Source organism: Dendronephthya gigantea, unplaced genomic scaffold (assembly GCF_004324835.1).
Source record: "Dendronephthya gigantea isolate DGI-Jeju-01 unplaced genomic scaffold, DenGig_1.0 000422F, whole genome shotgun sequence".
Classification (NCBI taxonomy): domain Eukaryota; kingdom Metazoa; phylum Cnidaria; class Anthozoa; order Malacalcyonacea; family Nephtheidae; genus Dendronephthya; species Dendronephthya gigantea.
In genome coordinates, this window is record NW_021163432.1 from 4,397 (window position 1) to 25,338 (window position 20,942).

Genomic DNA, 20,942 nt, shown 5'->3' on the forward strand with positions numbered 1-20,942 from the left:
CCAGCGGATAAAAATCGCTATCTACCGGATAAATTTATCCAAGGTCCGGAGGTGGTTTAAATCCACTATCCAGTGGATAAATTCAAAGATACAAGGTAACATTGTAAACATTTATATAAAATAGGACAAAAATGCAATATTCCTGTTACTGTGTTTCAACAAACTAATGCACATCATGATTGCATGTATTCACTATTAAAAATGGTTTCGCGAAGTGCAATTTTTCGCAGCAGCGTTTTACGTTGCCTAGACATTCCTTTCCGAGCGGCGATTTTTTGGACATCCTCGCATTTATAACAGGCAGTAAATTTACTATTGTTCAAGTCTTTTCCATTCAGTAACTATACTCGAGAATTCGTAATGATTATGAATTCAATGTTGTAAATGCTTAGCAACAGCTGACGTTGTGGTACGAAATTTCAGTATAATCCTGTTTTCTTCGGGTAAATTTTAACTTATCTATTGGATAGCTATCCACTTCACTACACTGTAAATTTTAAGGGGTAAAAATTACCCTTGTTTGGGGTAATTTGTACCATTCTCAAGGAGGTAATTGACTAAAGGCAACATATTACTCCAAGATCTGGGGTAATTCGCCTTTCTTTCCCCCTCAAATATGAGGTAGAAAGTCGAAAAGTTACCTTTACCCTTTTTGGGGGTAAAAAATTCTTTTGGGGGTAGAAATTACCTAATACGTGTTGGGTAACAGAAGTTGCGAAGAAATATTTTCAAAATGGCGTATTTTGACAAAAGGAGTGGGAAGGCATTTATTTAATTATATATCTACTATGATGGCAATAATTACATTTACAAAGTATCAGAAACTAAAATTTTTTGCCGGCTAAGGAACGAAAGAGACAAAAATGAAGTTCTCACGCACGCTACAAACTTCACTGAACGACCAGTCAATCGTCATATATTAAATTAAAATTAGTGTGTTGTTCTCGGTATGGGTATGGGCTGACGGTTTAAATAATTAAACGAACTGCTTACTGATTGCAAATTTTGTACACATAAGGATGCTAAAACGGTCTCAAGACAATATGCTGTTCTGAACTTATGAATTTCTGAAAGATCGATATATTTTGGCGAAGGCTGTTTAGGGCTGAACCAGGCCGGCCTACCTCTGCAGGAGGGGTAGCTGCGAAATTTACCTCATGCGGGTGGGGGAATGCGATGTCGAGCGGCAGCAAAATGGCGGATGGTGGATTTTTGTCATTTTGAGTTTTGACCATTGGTTGACTAAATTAGGTGGATACATAACAAATGTGAGCTTTTTTTGTTCTCATAATACAAATGCCACTTGGTGTGTGGATTGATACGGTATTGTTAAATGAGCAGATTTTTAAATTATCCAGTACTGTATGAACATTCGGAAGTCGGAACATGGGAATCCGAATGAGATTTCAATATTTCATGCCATCGTGAGTTGAATTCGTGATATCATCAAGCCTCTGGGATTTTGATAAAAAATATGTGAGTAATTCTAAAGTTTTTTTAAAAGTATTTTTGTTGACATAAGTACTTTTGAGATATACTATTTATATTATACTTGGGGGTGTCAACTCGTTACTCATGTGCTCTACTGTTTCTTACACGATGTATAAATACATGTGCCCTGAAAGTGGCCAAGTGATGGCCCTACCAAGCCAGCTCTAAGCTGTACAGTAATCTGTACATGAGAGAATCAGCTCTCTCCAGGAGTGGACATAGACAATTTGGCTTCCACTGGACTTGTCATTTTTAATATTTCTAAGCCCTATAAAGGCCAAAATTATATACTGATATAATATATATGATCCTCTTGTCCTATATGCCCAGCAAATTTTCAAACAAATGAAACAATCTACAATACATACAGTATTACAGTATAGCTAAACACTACAGATCACTGAATATCAACTACATATAATCCAACATTGCAAACCAAGTTTTCTATAAATACATATTGTTATATAGTCAGTGTCAAAGTTAAATTTTTCTGTTTGCTAATTGGTCAATACCATATCACGTGCTAGTCCACAAAACGTCATGTTCACTAACCGGTCCAAAATGGAAAAATTATTGACTGGTCAATAACAAAGGGGGGTAGTGAACATGCTTGTCAACTGAGAAGTTCAAAGCCCATTCAATAGTTTTTCAAAGATGTCTGTTTGGTTCAAAGCAAATAATATTAACATTTTTCATTTGCTTTGGTAAGTTAATTTTTGGCACTTGCTATATAACAAAACACTTATTTACTCAATAAATAATTGTTAAATGGTAATTTGCAATGACTAATGAGTGCATGGCATGCAGTTAAATTGGATACAAAAGTATGATACAGTAGATGTAATGTATACACCATAATTGCATAATTGAGATGAGAAAATTATGCACTGTAGTCTATAATGTATATACTATTGGAACTACAATATCTGGCAATAACATGCATCTAACAATTACATTAATACTGCACTGTATAACTACAATGTTGACTTAAGATATTGATCAATAACTAAGTGTGAAGTCGTGTGTTTCATATGAGAATAGAATCCAATACTGTGTTGCATCCACCATCTCCTCTGATAATTTACAGTACATATACAGTATGTATATACTGCTAGGTATTTTTTATACAACTGGTATTTCATGCTTTGGGCACACAACTGTTTTGACCTGCTCTTGAGTGGTAATAGTAATCAAATGTAATGGGAAAGGATATGGGAGCTGGTGCAATTTCACTATTATCAACTCTGGTGTGTTGGTTACTTCATATGCATTATAATGACTCACAAATGATGCTGTGTGTAGGGCTTCAGTAATCATCCAAGTTTTTTCCAAATGTTTTTCAACTACACATATCTCTTTTAGCGTTACAAAACAAGGACTTTCTTCTTCGTCATGACCGATGCATAACACACACCCAACTTTATATTTTATTCCATTAATTGAAATCCATTTTGGCCTAAAAGAATTGAGCAGATATTATTTCATAACTACTAAACAACAACAAGAGATTGTAAGTATAATAATTTAATAATTATTTATATAGGTCTGTTTCAAATTTCAAACTATTCATCTGCTGAGTGCATTAATAACAATAGGTTAACAGCTGAAATATCTCATTACCCTCTGTACTTACTGTTTCTAATCCATTTGGCACATGGAAAGTTCATGGTTTGAAACAGGTGATTCAATACAATTTCAAAGTATTAATATCAACCTAGCAGCAACCACTATGAGAAAACTATATACCTGTAGTAAGTTACATGTAAATAAATACTCTGTATACAGTATTAGGTAGATCTTCCTCAATCTTGCAGTTGGGATTTGATCATGAGAATTATGCACTCTGCAATATACAGTACTGTCTGCTCCCTATATGCCCGGTTGAAGTGAATACTGTATACACAGCAAATACAGGCCATATGAATTTAAACTTACTTGGTTATGTTGGTAGTTTGGTCTATTAAATTCTCCTTCTCTTTTAGTGAGTTATAATATTGAAGATCCCCAGCATGAAATGATGAACCTACATGTTAATAAATGCAAATAAGTAGAGTACATGCACATACTATTATTTTTGTATGTATATATTTAACCTACTGTCTTCACTGCCAGTTACAGTAACTGTTCCACTTGTTCGGGGTTAGACAATATGAATAAAATCATAATAGGTGCCTATTGCCCGACCTTGCCATTATGACATTACATAGCGTATTTTACTAAAACTAGCATGCTTTGCCAGCAGGCCGGCTTAATTGCATAATGCTTGCATAGCCTTCTGGCCTTGGTACAGTAATAATGCAATGAATTATCATAATGGAAAGGTCTATTAATGGTAAAACTTGTATAGTCAGAAATGCTGACAGTACGAAACGCTAAATGTACGGTAGCATTTTGGCTCAGTTAGTGTTTTTAAATACATTTAATTGACTGTATCTTTATTTTTCAATAGTTACTTGTGACACTATAAAGTACTTGGTCCAACTTCCATGCCTTTTTCAAGAAACCCTGATTCATGATTGTCAGATTGCAATTTATAACAAATCCATTGCCGGTGGCGCATTGTCAAAGTGTATGGTAAGTTGGTATAATTTCCAATGACTGTTGACAACTTTTTAAAGTAATGGTGTTTTGCTTCAAAGCGCATGCACCAAGCACGAACAAGAGGGCCCAATCTAAAAGTTTGATAAAGAGAATAATCCATACATGTATGCATCATTCATGGGTGTTCTGCTGGTTGACTATAAATATACTGTGTACAGTAGAGATTGACAGGGTCTTGATTAACAACTGTATTTGTGTCATCGGTAACAAATACAGCAAAGTGAAAGGATTGAATATCTATGGCGTTCTACATGAGCGTCATAATGGGTCGTTCCAGAAAAGGTCCATACTCCCCCCGTGGAGGAAATTTGTGCCATCCGGAGGGGGGGGTATAAAAGTTCGTTTCTGATAACATCCGAAGGAGGTAAGAGGGTTAACTTCAAATTTCCTGCGTGGAGGAGGTGTGGATGTTTTCTGGAATTACCCAATGAAACATGCCACCAAAATTAGGTATGCTAACTTTCCAAAGACGTCCGTGTTGACAAAAGATCATGTGCTTTCTTAGGTTCTCTATTGACAAGTGAGATTTCAAAAATAAGATTCAGGTTTTTACAGCAGTTCAACTTAACAGGACAAGTTTTGTTCTATTGTAACGTAGGATGTATAACTAACCTTAACTTACACATAGATTATGAATATGACAATCCCACAGTCTAATGTACAGTACCTGCTGATATAAGATGGCATGTGGACCATAAAATGCATCTTTGGTATGACGCTGCATTCTGGATAAAGCCTTTTGAATTCATTATGATGGTCATCAATGAGGACCTTCAGATAGGCTATTTGATCATTTGATACTGCAGGGGCAAAACAAAGAGAAGTGATTTCCAATAACTTCAGGAAAAGAATCCACCGGTCATCTTCGAATGGAATCAAATCTCCCATGAGCAAGGGTAGATGTGTTGCCAAGCACCACATCTGTACAGCTGTAGAGTGATAATGATTTCTAATTACATTACTTTACTTTAGAGAGTGCGAGAAAAGTTGGTATGTCTCATGATTTAAACTTACCATGTTGTTTCAGGTTGTTGTCATTTGACGATAACTTTTGTTCCGTTATTGGTGATGGCCTATTACTATCATTGTAATATCCAAAGTCGTATTTGGCAATTCGGTCATTCAAGATTTCCAAGGTAAGGTAACGTTCCACTTTGATGTAGTGTTTCAGCATCTCTTTTGTTTCATACTGTAGAACCCCTTCTAAAATATCATGCATTATGTCTGGTGGCAAACCTCCAATGACATGATAATAGTCACTCTCGTTAAGGATGGATCTTCGGTTGAGTCCATATGTTTTGCTAAAGTGCTCGCCATATGTTTCAACTTGGTTAATTTGGTCTTTGTAGTCTTCCTTTGTTCGGAGAACAAAGTCTTTTTCATGAAACTGAAAATAAATTGTTATTACTATGGATTATACCTTGCTCTACTTGGTTCTTTTTCCAGATTTTTTGACTATTAATATACCGTATTGCATGGAACATGTACGAATCGAGGTCGAAACGTCCAAACAAATGTTTTTAAACAAAGTGATTGCGGGATGAATAATATCAAAAAATATTTTAATTTTGGAAAGCACAGGCTATAAATTGGCACTTTTTATTCATGTTCTTGCTTTAAAAAGTCTGAGGTTGAGAAATCCATGAAATTTTTAATCTACAGTAAATCTCTAATGAGGTTATGCAGAGTTATATGAACCATTCATGTACATTAGCTGATCAGGACGAATAACTCGATCTAGAGTACAGTATAATATTTGCACAGATTACAATGTGCATGTTACAGTGTAGCTTTTAATGATGTTCTTTATCATATACTGTTAATGTCTGGTTTGAAATCTTTGTTAAAGTACAGTATCGGTATTAGTTGATGATTATTACATGTTGTCTACCTTAGATTTCATTTCCTCAGCAGTAGCAAGGCAGTAACGACATGGTCTGTGTGCGCTGCAACTCTCTTTGAATCCTCCCAACTGTTGGGCTCCAAGATTATCAGCAGATGTGTACACTATGGATCCACAGAAGTTCTGTTCTGTTCCCTGGACAGTGAAGGGATGACCTGTGTCCTTGAAGGAAGCAAAAGAAAAGTTGTAAACATCACTGTCTACTTCAGAGTTATGGCTGTAATATTTGGGATGATTAGCACAAAAAATGAAAAAATGTACAATACAGGGTTTGCTTATTAGCTAGTATTCAATTTAGTTACATTTTTTACAAACTGCCAGCAGTTTGGTTGGGACTAACACATTGGTTTAATGATGAACTATCCCTCACACACACACTTGTTACAATGTTGTTAATACAATTGTTACAAAAGTGTGCAACTGCTCAACTACCATCAACATTGTATGAGGGGATATAAATGTGTTTTCTGAAGGACTGACAAAGGTGCTCTGTGCTCATTTTGTATTGTTAATTGTTCAAGTAAATTTGTCCCAGTTCATAGATCTCATTTGTCAAATAAACATGTAATCAATGATGATCTGTTCTTTTTTGAAATAATGTAATTACCTGTTCTAGCTTCTTCAAATCTGCCATGAATGGCCCAAGGACTGCATTGATACCATACTGTTTGATATTTGATGTTTTACACAAACAGAGAAGCTGAATAGCCTTCATTGATGAACGATTTAAGGGATTGATATTACCCAACGTGTAGTAGAATGCTCCTATAAATCGAAAGTATGTTTTAATGAATTAACTCTTTGAATTTCTTTGTAGTACACAATAATTATATTAATAATAATTATACTTGCTTGAGACGCAGTTGTTGGGGGGGGGGGCTCAATCGAATTTGTGGGTATTAAAATGGGGGAATGTTAAATATTTAATATCTATGAAATATAGTTCTGCTCAAATAGACAATATGTTAAAGGTAATCTACAGTCTGATCTGCGCATCGGTTCTGCTCATAACAATGAGAGACTCCTTGATTTAGAAATTGCCCAAATTTCACACAGATTAAGCAAATATAGATTTAGTTTTCCCCTCATAAAAATAAGGCACTAGGCCTACAACCTGTTACTAGCAAGTTAAATGCATATATTAAATATTTACCAAGTTTATGTATGGTTGCTCTTGATCCAAGTGGATTACATGTTTCCAGATCATCGTAATATAGCATGATCTGTAGAGCTGTGGGTTTTACCGAAAAGAGAGGATGCATTTTGAATTGATAGCCATCACAGTAGTCTCTCATGAGCCCATCAATGCTCACATGAGGATTTTTAATCTAAAAATAATTATGAATAAAAAATTATAAAACCTATAGGTTACTTTATGTGTGGCTCTCTTAGATTACTTAGGTCAAGCTTAAGTCCACAATGTATAGTTTGATTTCTTTCAATATTAAACTTTGAGTAGGTTTCATGCCAAACATGCGGCACTGTCAAATACTTTTAATTGAGACCATTACCACATGATCAACAGAAAATATTCCAGTTCAGTATTGGTGGAACTACTTTTGTTTCACATAGGTATTTCATAAATGCTAAAACAATTTTTTGAAATTAATAGCACATTGAACATCGATATTCTGTTTATATGTGGAAAACTCATTGAATCATCATATAGCCTTAATGGAACCCCCTTTTTCAAAGAAATCTGCAACCTATGTTAGCCCCAGTCAGCACATCCCTGATTTTGCTTTCTCCTATGAAAAGGAGCCTACTCTGTAATAAACTATAAGTATATTGTTTCTAAAAAGAACTATGCAGCTGCCGTTTTAAGATATACCCAGTGAGAAAGATGGGCAAATATTTAGCTCACCACCTTTTTTCAATCACGTTAACAATTTATGTAAAATTGTAATTGTGTTCAATATACCTCTTCAAGAATAAACTCATCATTAAGAAGCTGTTGAAGGCTGTCCAAGAGTGGGATGTAATATGCTTCATCATTGACTTGGGTTTGCTGCATTATACCTTTCCTTCTTTTAAAAACTTCTCTACGCCCCAGAACAATTCTTTGTGGTTCCTATCAATAAAATTATAAAATATTAATTAGCTATATACACATTATACAGTAGTTTGGGGGATGTTAAAGTCTTAAAGGTGTGACTTTCACCTCCATACTTTATATAAACAGTCCTAATTTTTGTAATATGATAAGTATGACTATTGGCAAAGCAATTAAAAAACTAGCTACCTTTAATCCAAAATGAGCTTTGTAGTAGGCAAATTGTTGTGCTTCGGTTTCCAAGTTGTGAAATGGGTTTGTTGTTATATTGTCTTTAAAAATCTCTCGCAGGCCGGGCACGTTTTGATCGTCAATGTTTGCATTGCTTAGGCAACCTTGCACTTGCGTTTGGACATGTGCCAATGTTTCTTGTAGAATAGTTTTCGTGTTGGATACAATTCCAGCAACGGTGGACTTGGGTAGAGAGCATTCCTCTTGTAGTTTCAATATGTACAAAGCAGCCGACCTGGTAGGGTCCTCCATATTTTCAATCAATTGCTCGCCATTTTGGTTGATGAAGTTATCATGATCCATATTAACTATTGGACCATCATCTTGTGTTGGTAGCTCGGGATGCTTTTGTTGTAAATGCTTTCTCCATGAATAATATTTTCGGAATGTTCGGGTACAACCATCTACGCCACACAAGCAATGGAAGTTGGGGTCATTCCTGTGGCATCTTCCTATGTGGTTTAATAGTTGATTGCGATTTTCTGCAGAAAATACTCCACAAATGCTGCATTGCCAAGGCATAATTGGTCCGTTTTATAATAATAAGACGAAAAACCAACCTGGTCAGTGCCGAAATATATTAAATGTAGGAACTTGCACTTGGGTGCAAGAGGGGAAACTTTTAAAAAAAAGTCCCTTTTAAAACAGGGGAAAGTGTGGGATATGTAGGGCTTTCTAGTGTACGTTTTAATTCTTTCGCGCCAACCAGTCCATATAAGGTCAGAACCCTTCGTTTGTCCTTCATCGAGGACGCCCCTATCATTGTGCTGTCTTTTTTGCTGGTTTCCCGAGCGAAGTGCTTTGTCAACGATATTCACAACCAAAAAAGAATAATTTTAAAAGGTAATATACCGTAATATAGGTATATTTTGTGATAAATGTTATATAAACATTTACGTAATATATATTTTAGTTTGTTTATTTATGATAAAACATCTAGAATCTTTACTTACGTTTTTTTCACGTTGTTTTCCGCTCAGGTCTCGCACTTTTACTTTACTGAAAAAAGAAACTTTTTTGACCTGGCTAATATTGAAACTTCAGGTTTAAAGAACATTTCACTTTCCTATTTATCTGTGAATTGTATTTGCAACGTAGGATGGAAGAAGAATTGCGAGAAAAGCTTATATTTGGTGGCATCGAAGAAACTACACTCGCCATCTTAGAAAATCACAAGGTAATTGCATCCTTTGCAGGAGAGCCATTTTGTTTCTTTAAACTATAGGCTTTCCCGTCCTGCCTACAAGTACTTTATAAATATATTAATTTGCGAGTAATATTCAAACTACATTTTACCTATAATACATATCTTGACATTGCTAATACAAAAAATTGGATCTAGGCCTATATAAAATAAAGTCAGTCTTTTGACTTTCGTTTCCCGCTTCTGTACTCTAGCTAACTGATTGCCATGTCTTGAACGAAGTGGACATCAGTGTACTTTTTTTGTGCGGGGTAAAGGCAGGAGATGCTCTGACAGTTAAAAAGATATGCAAGGTGTACTTATCAACTAAAAACACTGAGGTATGAACTTCGGCTAAAAGTGGATGGGTTCAAGCAGAAATGCTGTTGGACGTTAGTTGAATTTTAACATGTCCGCCATTTTTGGCGGCGTGGCTTGCTCTGTTGTCCAAAAATTATAACTTCATATTTTGATCCTATTTGAAAATAGCTTTTCGTAGTGATTAGTGGGGCGAAGTTTATGTTTAAGAATTATGTAATAAAACAATGATTTGTGCTCTGAACTGTGATCTGTCCCTAAATTAAATACTTATTGTATCTATAAGCAAATGGTGGATATGTTCATATAGGGTGCAACCTGTGTCGCCGACCAGATGGACAATCGAACACAGACTGGAAAAGAGACACCTGGAGGGGTACGTAATGCTTTATAAGAGTTAAAGCGCTGTTCATGCATACTTTTAAGAGACTTAACACTGGCTCTCACCAGGCTCTCGCCTATACATGCTTTCTCAGTCAAAGCGAATCAGTAAAGCCCGTTTTCCACTCAAGCATTTCGCCTCCACTGGCGAAAACTTTCGCAAGCGGAAACTGTTATACTTTACTGTTCTTTCGCTGTAGTTAATTGTTCTTTCAACAGAAGTTGAGCATTTTAAACTACTGGGATAGCAAGAATAATTTCTCCAGCGGTGAATAAGTAGAAAAATATATTTACTTGTCCACTGCTTTTCGCTAGCGGCGGCGAAATGCTTGAGTGGAATAACGGGCTTAATTAAAGATCGCGGATTTGCTATTTGGCTTGTGTGGCCCCACTGCTGGGACAAATTGTATAAGCCCATCTCATGTACTAACACTCACTTCATTCCAAATACTGTATAGCCCCCCCCCCCAATATAGGCCCACTCGAATATAAGCCCCCTGAATATGAGTTCCCTAATATGAGCTTAAGTTATAATAGCCCACTACATTATTGCACTTTAAAGCATTAATGAACAGTAATTTTACAGAACGCAATGGACAACATGCAGACAACACATTGTCTTTTAGTTTTAGTTTTAATATAGCATGAAGCCTGGTTTCCATATGGACGTAAAACGTGTGGTAAGCGTGTCGTAACTGTCGTGGAGATAGACTGCAAGCCTATCTCTACGAAGTTACGACACGTTTACGACCATATGGAAACCAGGCTTAAGCGCGTTTTTAATACATGTTCGTTTTTCTCTTTATGACTGGCTTCATGTGGCTTGTTTATTGTACTAACACCAAAGTCGTCCATGTATAAGCTCCCCCGTACATAAGCCCCCCCCCCCTCTGTATAAGCCCATCGGCAAAAATCGATAACGAAAGTATATAAGCTCAGGGATTATAGTCGGAGGTTTACGGTATATCATAAATATTTAAGTATACCTTAAATATCTTTTTAAGGATGGATTAAACATATTTACTACAAGCATGGAGGTGGATGAAACAAAAACCAGTTCAGATACGCCTGTTACACCTAAAAGCACCTTGCGATCACCTTTCGTATATACAGAAAAAAAGAATAGAATGTTGTTTAAGGACTATAAACTTCTTGATAAGGTGCAGTATAGTCAGTAATTATCCCGTTCATTGCCCCAATACCACAGTATACAGGCGCTCTTGGGTATAAAAGTTTCAATGTTAATGTGAAAATAGCACTTATTTATTATTGTATCCTATTAAATTTATCTTTTTCGCCAGTTTTCCCCTGCTGTTACGAATGCGTTGGAGCATAACTGCCTGAGTCAAACGCAGAGGAGTGAATTTATAAGAGATATATGCACGGATATATCTTCAAGTGGTGTATACTTTTTGAATAAAGCAGAAAGAAATCAAGTAGCATTAGCAATCGTTACAAAATATCCCCATCTTAAAGATTCTATTGGCAGTGGCCTTGTAAGTATACGCCTACAACCACTAGATGAAAGTATGATCACTATTGCTTATTAACAAGTTGTTCGAGTCGTGGGTGAATAGCTAAGCCTTGATATAGCTAGCTAGGTTAGTCTTAAAAATACAGTAAGAAGAAAAGCCGAAACAACTGTCGCGCAATGAAGCCAAACAAATACATCAAATTAGACGGTAAAAATATTGCAGATGCTTTATAGTATTAAAGGGCATATGACGCCAAAATTTTTATTGTCGCATTTGCAAGAACTTTTAAAATTGTAACTTAACTTCTTTTACGCATTAAAATTTTTTTTGTTTCCGTTCTTCGTTTTGGAGTTATTTCGTTTTGTTGAATAAGCAAAGTACCCACTTGCTACGTCACATATGCATAATTAGTTAAACTAAAATGTTGCATGGTTTCAACCTTATAGCAACAGACATTGTTTTAAAAGAATGATATGCACAAGCTTTGTGTAAACTTCGCATATCCTTCTTTTTAAGTATTGTTAGTTAATAAGAGCGGTGATAATAAATGATTTTATGCTAACTAATTATGCATAAGTGACGTAGAAAGTGGGTACTTTGCATATTCAACAAAACGAAATATCTCCAAAACGGAAACAAAAATGTGTAAAAGAAGTTAAGTTACAATTTTAAAAGTTCTTGCAAATGCGACAATAAACAATTTAGCGCCATATGCCCTTTAATTTACATTGTAACCTTTTTTACAGGGTTCTTGGTCGGAATCAATTAAAAACAGATTTAAGCATGTACGAAAGTACGCAAGCAAAAAAAGAAAGAATTCAGCAATGAATGACGGTGATTCAGAAACACGAGACACTTCGGTACATGCATCCAATCCAAGTAAACCTAGAAAGATGGATTTCTGGAATATTATACCAAATCCTGTTGGCACAGAAAGCATTCAGAACGACCACCTTGCAGAGATGCAAAAGGAATGCCAAAAACCACGAATGGCTCAAGATAAGAACAAGATAAAAGAGCTGATGAATGTGACATATGACTTACGGAGGAAGGAAATATTAACGACCACCGTACCAGTTAAAGAAATAATCAAGAAATACCCTCCTCTTGCAAGTGTTAACGGGGTAATGCATATTATGGACCTGTTTTTTTGTAAAGATTTCGGCCAAAAAAGCAGTTTTCTACATAGCACCACCTTAAATTCGAATGGATTTTCAGTTTTTCTCTTGTGCTACGTATGGGAAGAGAAGCAGAACATCCTTCTAACACACATGCATGAATTTTTACCAATTAATGTGGAAAACGGCTGTAACGTGGCCAAATGGTCATGACCCACAAGCCTAGTTTTTGTGCTAAGCTACTTTCCATTAGAAGCTGCTCTTATTGGTCAAATGAAATATTTTTTCACTGGAATGTGTTAAAGAAGGATGTTCTAGTTTTATCTCTCCCTGGATCGTGAAAAAAACCTGCATGGTATTCCGTTAAGTTTCTTTTAAGGTGGACCTAGAAGTCAGTTTTTGGCTGCCATTTACCGATGAAATTATACACTATAGTAATGCACATGACATCTATTTGGCTGCCGTTATATTAAACTAGTTGTTACTTACAGTTTATTATTTCAAATCCAATTTTAGCTACGCTATGAGTTCTGCAGAATAATGGAAGATGACTGTGCCACCAAAGATATAAAAGAGAGATTTTCAAGCTACCGAGGTGCAATCATAAAGCACTGCGAAGGAATGCAAAAAAAAACTCCATTCGTGAAAAATATTTTAAGGAGCCTTAGAGAAGCCATCTCAGAGGATGCAGACAACATTGAAGGTATTTTGGAGTTAAAAGATCAATGCTTAGTTGCAGTATATTTGCAGTTTCATTGTGTAATATGTTTTGGTAATACACGAGTTAGTGGTAATATATTTCATAGAACCGCACTTATAATCTTAGTCTTTCAAATACATGGGAGCAGGGCCGTAACTAGACGCTTAATTGTGGCGGGGTGGGGGTGCATATTCATATATTCGGTTATGCACGGCGAGTTTCTTTTGTAAGCAATTGACTTGACAAAAGTAATCCGTCAGGCAGAACGGAATATATGAATATCTACCACCACCCCATCCCCGATTAATCATCTAGTTACTGCCATGCATGGGAGATATACATGTAGGACCTTTCAGACTTACCAGCAGATGACACGTTTGAAACGTTTCATGTGTCAGTACAATAATTTTCAAAAAATATACCTCATTTGAGCAAAAGGGCTAGGATTGGAGTTGCACGTGAAACCTCCAGGACCGTGGCTATAGTTATCGAAATGCCAACTTTTATGTTGTTAAATTTTATAGTCTTGGAGAGTACTTGTGCAGTCATGGTGCTGCCGAAATTGCTTGAGAAGAAACGAGTTCTTATTAACGAATTGATTACGATATTGTGTGTAAGTATACATTCATCTAATAACAGTACAGAGGAATATAGGAACCTGGGCGCATATTTGGGGAGGTAGTACCCCCCCCCCAATTATCGAGCTGGCCACTGAGTGTAATTTCATTTCTTCAGGAAGACGACAACTTGCATCAAGAGGTTCGAAACAGCACATTTCCCCGAATTATAGGTGTTGGGGAAAATATTTTAAAGCTGGATCGTAAGCTTCTGTGGATCGAAGGGGAAGAAATCGCAGATGTCAGTTCTTTCCCCTTGGATACCATCTTATTTTCTCTCCATGCGTGTTACTACGCATTTTCCATAGCCTACCCTCAAGATTACAAAGATCTATTCTTTTTCATTGATTCGGTTTTTCTTGGCCTGCAGCATACTGCAAGCAACAGAATTTCCTTACAGAAATTCTTGAAGGCATTAAACAGCCTTAAGTAAGCCGCCATGTTAGTATGTACTGCGTATTTTGTTTTGGTTTTTTGGACGATTTTTCAGCTTACTGTTTAAACTTAGTACTGTTTTACCTTAGTAGGCTACTGTTCTAACTTAATATACTGTTTTAACGTTGTACTGTTTTCCATTGTTATATATAAGTAATATTTAATGTTTGTTGTTAATATGTATATATTATTAAACCATGTAAAAAAATTTTGAATACGAGTTTAGGTATGTATTGGTCGATTGGGGTAATTTAATTTACCCCCTTACCAGGGGAACTATTTTTACCCCCACGACAGGGCCATATTTTAACCCAAACAACTGAGCAATATTTATACCCATAAATTTAGGGTAATTGTTTCAAGGATTCTACTCAAATTTATGGGGTAATTTTTTACCCCTTTTCGAATTACCCATATGAAATTTTACCCCAAAAAGTTTTACCCCTCCAAGTTCTACCCTCAAAAATCGGGGCGTTCTGTGGAAAACGATTCACCCTCTATTTTGGGGGTAATTTTTACCTCTTAAAATTTACAGTGTATCCACGCTTCGTGCAACGCGTTTTTATCCAATGGATAACTATCCACTGGATAGCAGATTTATCCGTTGGATAGGACTTATCCGTTGGATAAGTTATCCATCTTTAGAACAACCGGCCCCTGGAGCGAGGGGAATTCGATGAAATATTACCCCGAAGGGAAAATATATCCCGAGGGCTTCGCTTCCATATGAACGCAAATTCTCGATTTTTCCCGGTAAGCCGGTATTAAAACACGATCACACACGCTTGCCTGCAAAGGTAGGATAATAAGTGGGATAATAGGCGGTATGAATTGCATATGAGACGACCTTCAAACTCATCTCAGCAAGCCGAGCTCTCCTGGCTAACCGGGCTATCCCACCTCATATGAACAGGCCCTTAGTTCCTTTCGAAATTGATTATTTTTACGGTCTGCTAACATGAATGTATGAATATCAGCATCTCCACTTAACGATACTCCGCCGCAGCTTGTTTTATGCCGTGGGTCAAAATCAAACGTAAGCTATGGGAAGTTTTCAAAATTTCCTACTTCCGAACAACCCGTGTACCGGCGGTAGCAGTTTGGGTCTATGCTTGAAGCAAGAACAAATTGAAACGGAGGCTAGGTTTGATCGGATTCAATTTTTATTTTTCAAGGAACAAGCCCTTAAAATCGTTAGCTATCTTTAAGTTTTGATGTGAAAATTAATAATGATAGATTGATAGTCCTATCACGTGTTGTATCAATCAAAATAATTTGTGACTACACCCCCGGTTAAGCTTAACACGTGCGCCAGACTGATTCGTCATCTTCGTTGCCATGTTTTCGTGTTGAAAAAATATTTAATGGCTTGAAAATTGACTCTTGTATTCTATATTTTATCCTATGAATTAATGGGCTTAACGTACTCCTTGTGTATGAATATTAATGTCAAAGTAAGTATGTATTAAAATGTATTCAAACCGCATGATTTTGTGTTTGCCTAAGTCGCAATATACATTCCGGGGATATTTTCATTAAATTTTTACAGCAAAAACCCAGAAACAAACGTAATTGAACTGTCTCTTCTGACGGGATAGAAAACTCTACAAACATTCGAATCACCTCAAATATATTTTCATGCATGGATGCTGAGACCTACTGTACACACGTTGTTTACCCTGTCAATACCTGTTTGCATTTTGTCATCCAGGGCTGAAAGTGAAAGTTACTTTTCAAATAAACTGTTTGTATAAACTGCAATATACCCCATCTTTACTAGCTATAATGCTCAATATGCACACCGGTTCCTATTTAGGCATGCATATATAAACAATTTATAGTAATGCAGTATGCCAGATGAGTATACAGGTTATTGAACAAGGCAATAGAGGGTACCATGCAGAATTACTTAGACAGAATTCAATCACTTCTAACTGCCTACCAGAAAATGGCGATAAAAAGTGCTATACCTAACCATTAATTGGCTTAGTAACACCTCATAATTTTGTTATTCTATTTCTGGTACTATACAATGATCCAGGCTCGGAACATTAAAAATCATTTCTATGACAGGTAAAATTTGCCATTATATATATTTTGAATATTTTGAACAAAAAAAACCCTGATTCAACCCTGTAGTTTGTACGCTATTGAACCATCTAAGGGCTTGGTAGACTTTAGTGCTAATTAATGCCTAGCTGCAAACTATTGCAATTGCTGTTCTACATCTAGCAGATCTTTTTTATGGATTTTAAAGAGTTCCCTGAGTAACTTAATGCGTTAGAGGATGCCATGTAAATGTCTCTTAACACTGGCCTCTTTGACAGAGGATGAGTCTGAATTGCAAAAAAATATATGGTGCTTACAATAATCACTTATTGGTGAAAAACACAGCCTATTGTTGTTGTAATCTATGCTTTTCCTTTACTGCAACTTACTTTCAATTATCTGATCTGACATCTTTTCCATGCAAGTCAATGCCTTGATATTTGTCACCAGGAGTTTGTTGGTGTCTTCATTAGCTGTTGCTCTAAAACTACATTATAAATTTAAATACTAAAATGTTGCATGTATCTAGGCAATTATTAATTCTTTTTTAAATTCATTTTATGTACCATTTGCTATATGATGTACAAAACCTATTACATCACAAAATGTGGAATATATATACCCACCTCTGAGTTAAGTCCCATCCCTGTTCTAAGCCTTTTACTGCTAAACGGACAGTACGCTGAGAAATTAAATGTAATTGCATATAGGTTTATGGGTAGTTAATAAAGCTCTCTTCTTTAATCTATATAAATATTGATGTGCATAATAATTATGTCAATATTGTCTGAAATTGTTTTATTTTTAGGAAGTTTTACTTGAAATCCAAATGAAAATGATTATAAATCAATGAAATTGATGTAAGTATTCATCATCATGAAGATTATAATAGCATGCAATATAACAATAGAGTTGATGTTTGCTGGCATAAATGTGTTTTTGGCCCGACTCTGAACTTATTTTAGCCCGAGCGTAGCGAGGGTTAAACAGTATTCTGAGGAGGGCCAAAAACACATTTATGCCCAAGAACATCAACTGTATCAAAATTATATTAACTTTTTAAAGGGCGATCTTCTGATTGGCTAAGATCAAGGTGGGCTAAAATAGATTTTAGCCTGGCAAATTTATCATTTTAGCCCGCAAAGTACACCGCAATGCCCACCAAAGTTAATATAATAAAATATTAGCTACTACACTTCTTTACTAAAACTGTCTTGTATTATTTATATATATCTGACCATACATAATATTAATATTGTCTAAAATCTTTCATTATTTTATAGGGAGTTTGGATTGGAATCCCAGTGACAAGTATTAATTAATCACTGAAATTACTGTAAGTTTTCATCATCATTGAAATTTACAAGCATGCAATATTCCAGTGGCATGTATGGAGTTCTACCCCTGTTTAATCACCAGAATATTCACATTTAAATTATCATGCTGTTGACAATTTCTACTGTCATCCCTGACCCTGGGCAATTAATTTTCACCCTTTTAAAGGGAAAATCATAGGAAATGGACTAGACAAACTATAAACAGAATAAAATGAAAATCTGAAAAGGGAAATTTGCTTTATATCACTATACCCAATACTCAAGGTCAGCAGCAAACCATATCCTGCATGACATGCTCATGTTTGATTTCATTGTTGCATTGATTAATGATTTGGTTATATGCACCATTATTATTATATGTTGATACTGTAGTCCTTCCTTCCAATCCCTCCTCTTCTTACAAATTCAAGTTATCATACTGTACTACATTGCATTGTTTGCTTTGGGACACCATTGTTGTATACATTTAAGCATTTGCAAAAACTGTATTCTGTTGAAAAAGGCTTAGTGGATCGTAATACATACACAGTTTTTCTTCCCCATATAGAAATGATTGATTAAATTACTTTAATTCGCATTTACCTTTAAAATAAGGGGGATTTTCTCTCGGGTAGCAAGCTGTGCCCCGCGCTCTTTAGCTATATTCTGCTCTTGTTGATGTAATATTTTTTCATTTTGTTCAATGATTGTCCGTTGACTTGCCAAAATACGTCGCATGAGTTCCTCATTCTGACCATTGATTGCCATTTTTTTAAAAAACTGGTAGCTTTCGTTAAAAAATTAAATGTTAAGTGTATAAAAACTGGCTTGTCAAAACAACTTGAAAATTTTTCCTTCGAGTTTCCCTCTTGAATTCTAGATTTAGCGCGAAATAAATATGAGGCTTCTAATTGGTTGGTTTAGGTCACCTGGACACTTATAGTGTCCCTGAATAGCATCTACTACCCCCGTTTAGCCCTTTGTGTTTCTTTTAAACTCTTGTTTTTATATCAACATCGCTTATAAAAATCTAAAAACAATCATGGCTGAATACAACAACTATATGACCTTGTGTCCACATTGCGAGACCTATTTACCTGCAAGAACTTTCAGGCGACATAGAGAAGTTTATTTTGACCAAAATTCAAACTCGTGGCAAAGAGATCCAATTTTAGAAGGCAGTAGTGATGATGAAGACAACTTTATTGAGATCGACCAGGTCACTCCATGTTTCCCTCTTCCATCAAATCATTGCGATAGCAATTATACTGAACCTGACTCGGCTGATGAATTGTTCCGCGAAGAACTGCTTGAGCGTGAGATCTGGGATGATATTTCAGATAATGAAATCGACGAAGACACTAAAATTCCATCCGTTAGTGTCAATACGTCAGATTCTCCTTCCAACCGCACGTTGCTCAATTGTCTAGTTATTTTACTTGCGTTTTTTTGGACCTACTTTCCCATACCGGACAACGCAATGGAGTTTTTGCTTTTGTCGTTGAAACGATTCTTTCAAGCAGCATCTCTTTCCAACAATTGGCTTGCCACATTCTCCTTGGCTTTTCCTGGATCGCTGTACCTTTTTAGAAAAGAAGTAGGCCTGGTAGGTGACAAGTTTACTAAGTACGTTATTTGTCCAAAATTATAGACAATTGCGCATGCGTCAACCATGCAGCTCAACTCTGTTGAAAGAGGTAACTCTTAAAGATGGTGGTAAGCGATTATATCCTCATAAAATATATTGTTACCAGAGTGTTATTGCAACATTGCAACAGTTTGTTAGGCGAGCTGGTTTTACCCAGCGATGTGAGTTGTGGAGAAATCGTGATATTCGAACTGCTCATCAAGTTATGTGTGACGTATTTGAAGGACGAGTCTGGAGAGATTTTCAGATGTTCAATGGATCATCCTTTCTGGCATCTCCTCGTAATTATAGCTTTATGCTCAATGTTGATTGGATGCAACCATATGATCACACACCATATTCTGTCGGAGTTTTGTACCTTGTTTTGATGAACCTTCCGCGCAGTGAGCGCTTTAAACGACAAAATATTTTTCTCGTCGGAATCATTCCCGGACCTAGTGAGCCCCAGAATAACATTAACTCATACCTTAAACCACTCGTTGATGAGCTTGTTGTTCTTTGGGAGGAAGGCGTGACCCTACGACATTCTGGCTCACTTATTTTACCAGAACGCTTTCGAGCTGCTTTGTTGTGCGTAGCCTGTGATATGCCAGCCAGTAAGAAGGTTTGCGGGTTCACTGCTCACAACTCTAAACGTGGTTGCAATAAGTGCACCAAAGAGTTCGTTACTGGTGGATTCGGTGATGCAACTGATTATTCCGGATTCAATTCGAGTAGTGGAGAAATATTGTTGACCATAGGAGGCATGTTGAGGAGATTTTAGCGCAGTTGACGCAGGAATTGCGTAATGCGAAGGAGTCTCTATATGGCGCTAGATATTCCGAACTTCTCCGACTACCATACTTCGACTGCATTAGGTTTACTATTGTTGATCCGATGCATAATTTATTTCTGGGAACTGCGAAACGCATGATGGAATTGTGGTTGGAACTTTCTCTTTTGACACGTGCAGATTTGGAACTTATTCAACAGAAAGTAGACATATGTAATACACCTTCAAACATGGGTCGACTTCCGTTCAAAATAGCCAAGTCGTTTTCTGGATTTACGGCGGAACAGTGGAAAACCTGGGTAACTGTCTTCTCTCCGTTTGCATTGTTAGGTCATCTACCTGGTAAACATTACAAATGCTGGTTGAATTTTGTTAAAGCTTGTAAAATTCTGTCACGGCCAATGATTAAAATACATGACGTGCACTGTAAATTTTATGGGGTAAAAATTACCCCCAAAATAGAGGGTGAATCGTTTTCCACAGAACGCCCCGATTTTTGAGGGTAGAACTTGGAGGGGTAAAACCTTTTGGGGTAAAATTTCATGGGGGTGATTCGAAAAGGGGTAAAAAATTACCCCATAAATTTGAGTAGAATCCTTGAAACAATTACCCTAAATTTATGGGTATAAATATTGCTCAGTTGTTTGGGTT

The 20,942-nt window shown here is 36.3% G+C and overlaps 2 protein-coding genes and 1 long non-coding RNA gene across 3 annotated transcripts; 2 read left to right on the top strand and 1 right to left on the bottom strand.

The window, feature by feature from the left end:
* Nucleotides 1-5,089: 5,089 nt before the first annotated feature.
* Nucleotides 5,090-8,606, bottom strand: LOC114543241. The gene is made up of 6 exons (XM_028562313.1): nt 8,238-8,606; nt 7,917-8,066; nt 7,149-7,323; nt 6,603-6,760; nt 5,984-6,157; nt 5,090-5,479 (listed from the first exon to the last, which is right to left on the bottom strand). The coding sequence occupies exons 1-6, from the start codon at nt 8,580-8,582 to the stop codon at nt 5,090-5,092; spliced, it is 1,392 nt and encodes a 463-aa protein (XP_028418114.1). The 5' UTR covers nt 8,583-8,606.
* Nucleotides 8,607-9,356: 750 nt separating this feature from the next.
* LOC114543238 lies at nt 9,357-10,134 on the top strand. The gene is made up of 3 exons (XR_003689936.1): nt 9,357-9,456; nt 9,678-9,803; nt 10,091-10,134. It is a non-coding gene; the product is annotated as an uncharacterized LOC114543238 (long non-coding RNA).
* Nucleotides 10,135-11,208: 1,074 nt separating this feature from the next.
* Nucleotides 11,209-20,282, top strand: LOC114543235. The gene is made up of 5 exons (XM_028562310.1): nt 11,209-11,321; nt 11,463-11,657; nt 12,383-12,760; nt 13,271-13,349; nt 20,098-20,282. Exons 1-5 carry the CDS (start codon nt 11,289-11,291, stop codon nt 20,280-20,282), a joined length of 870 nt encoding a protein of 289 aa, XP_028418111.1. The 5' UTR covers nt 11,209-11,288.
* Nucleotides 20,283-20,942: the final 660 nt, after the last annotated feature.

Excerpts from the sequence above, each read along its gene's own strand:
- LOC114543241 (XM_028562313.1), bottom strand. The coding sequence starts at position 8,582 with ATGGATCATGATAACTTCATCAACCAAAATGGCGAGCAATTGATTGAA. Across the intron at positions 8,067-8,237 it reads AAGCTCATTTTGGATTAAAG|GAACCACAAAGAATTGTTCT; the intron begins GTAGCTAGTTTT and ends TTTTATTGATAG. Across the intron at positions 6,761-7,148 it reads AGCAACCATACATAAACTTG|GAGCATTCTACTACACGTTG; the intron begins GTAAATATTTAA and ends TTCGATTTATAG.
- LOC114543235 (XM_028562310.1), top strand. The coding sequence starts at position 11,289 with ATGTTGTTTAAGGACTATAAACTTCTTGATAAG. Across the intron at positions 11,322-11,462 it reads ACTATAAACTTCTTGATAAG|TTTTCCCCTGCTGTTACGAA; the intron begins GTGCAGTATAGT and ends CTTTTTCGCCAG. Across the intron at positions 13,350-20,097 it reads GAGATTTTCAAGCTACCGAG|CCTGTGATATGCCAGCCAGT; the intron begins GTGCAATCATAA and ends TGTTGTGCGTAG.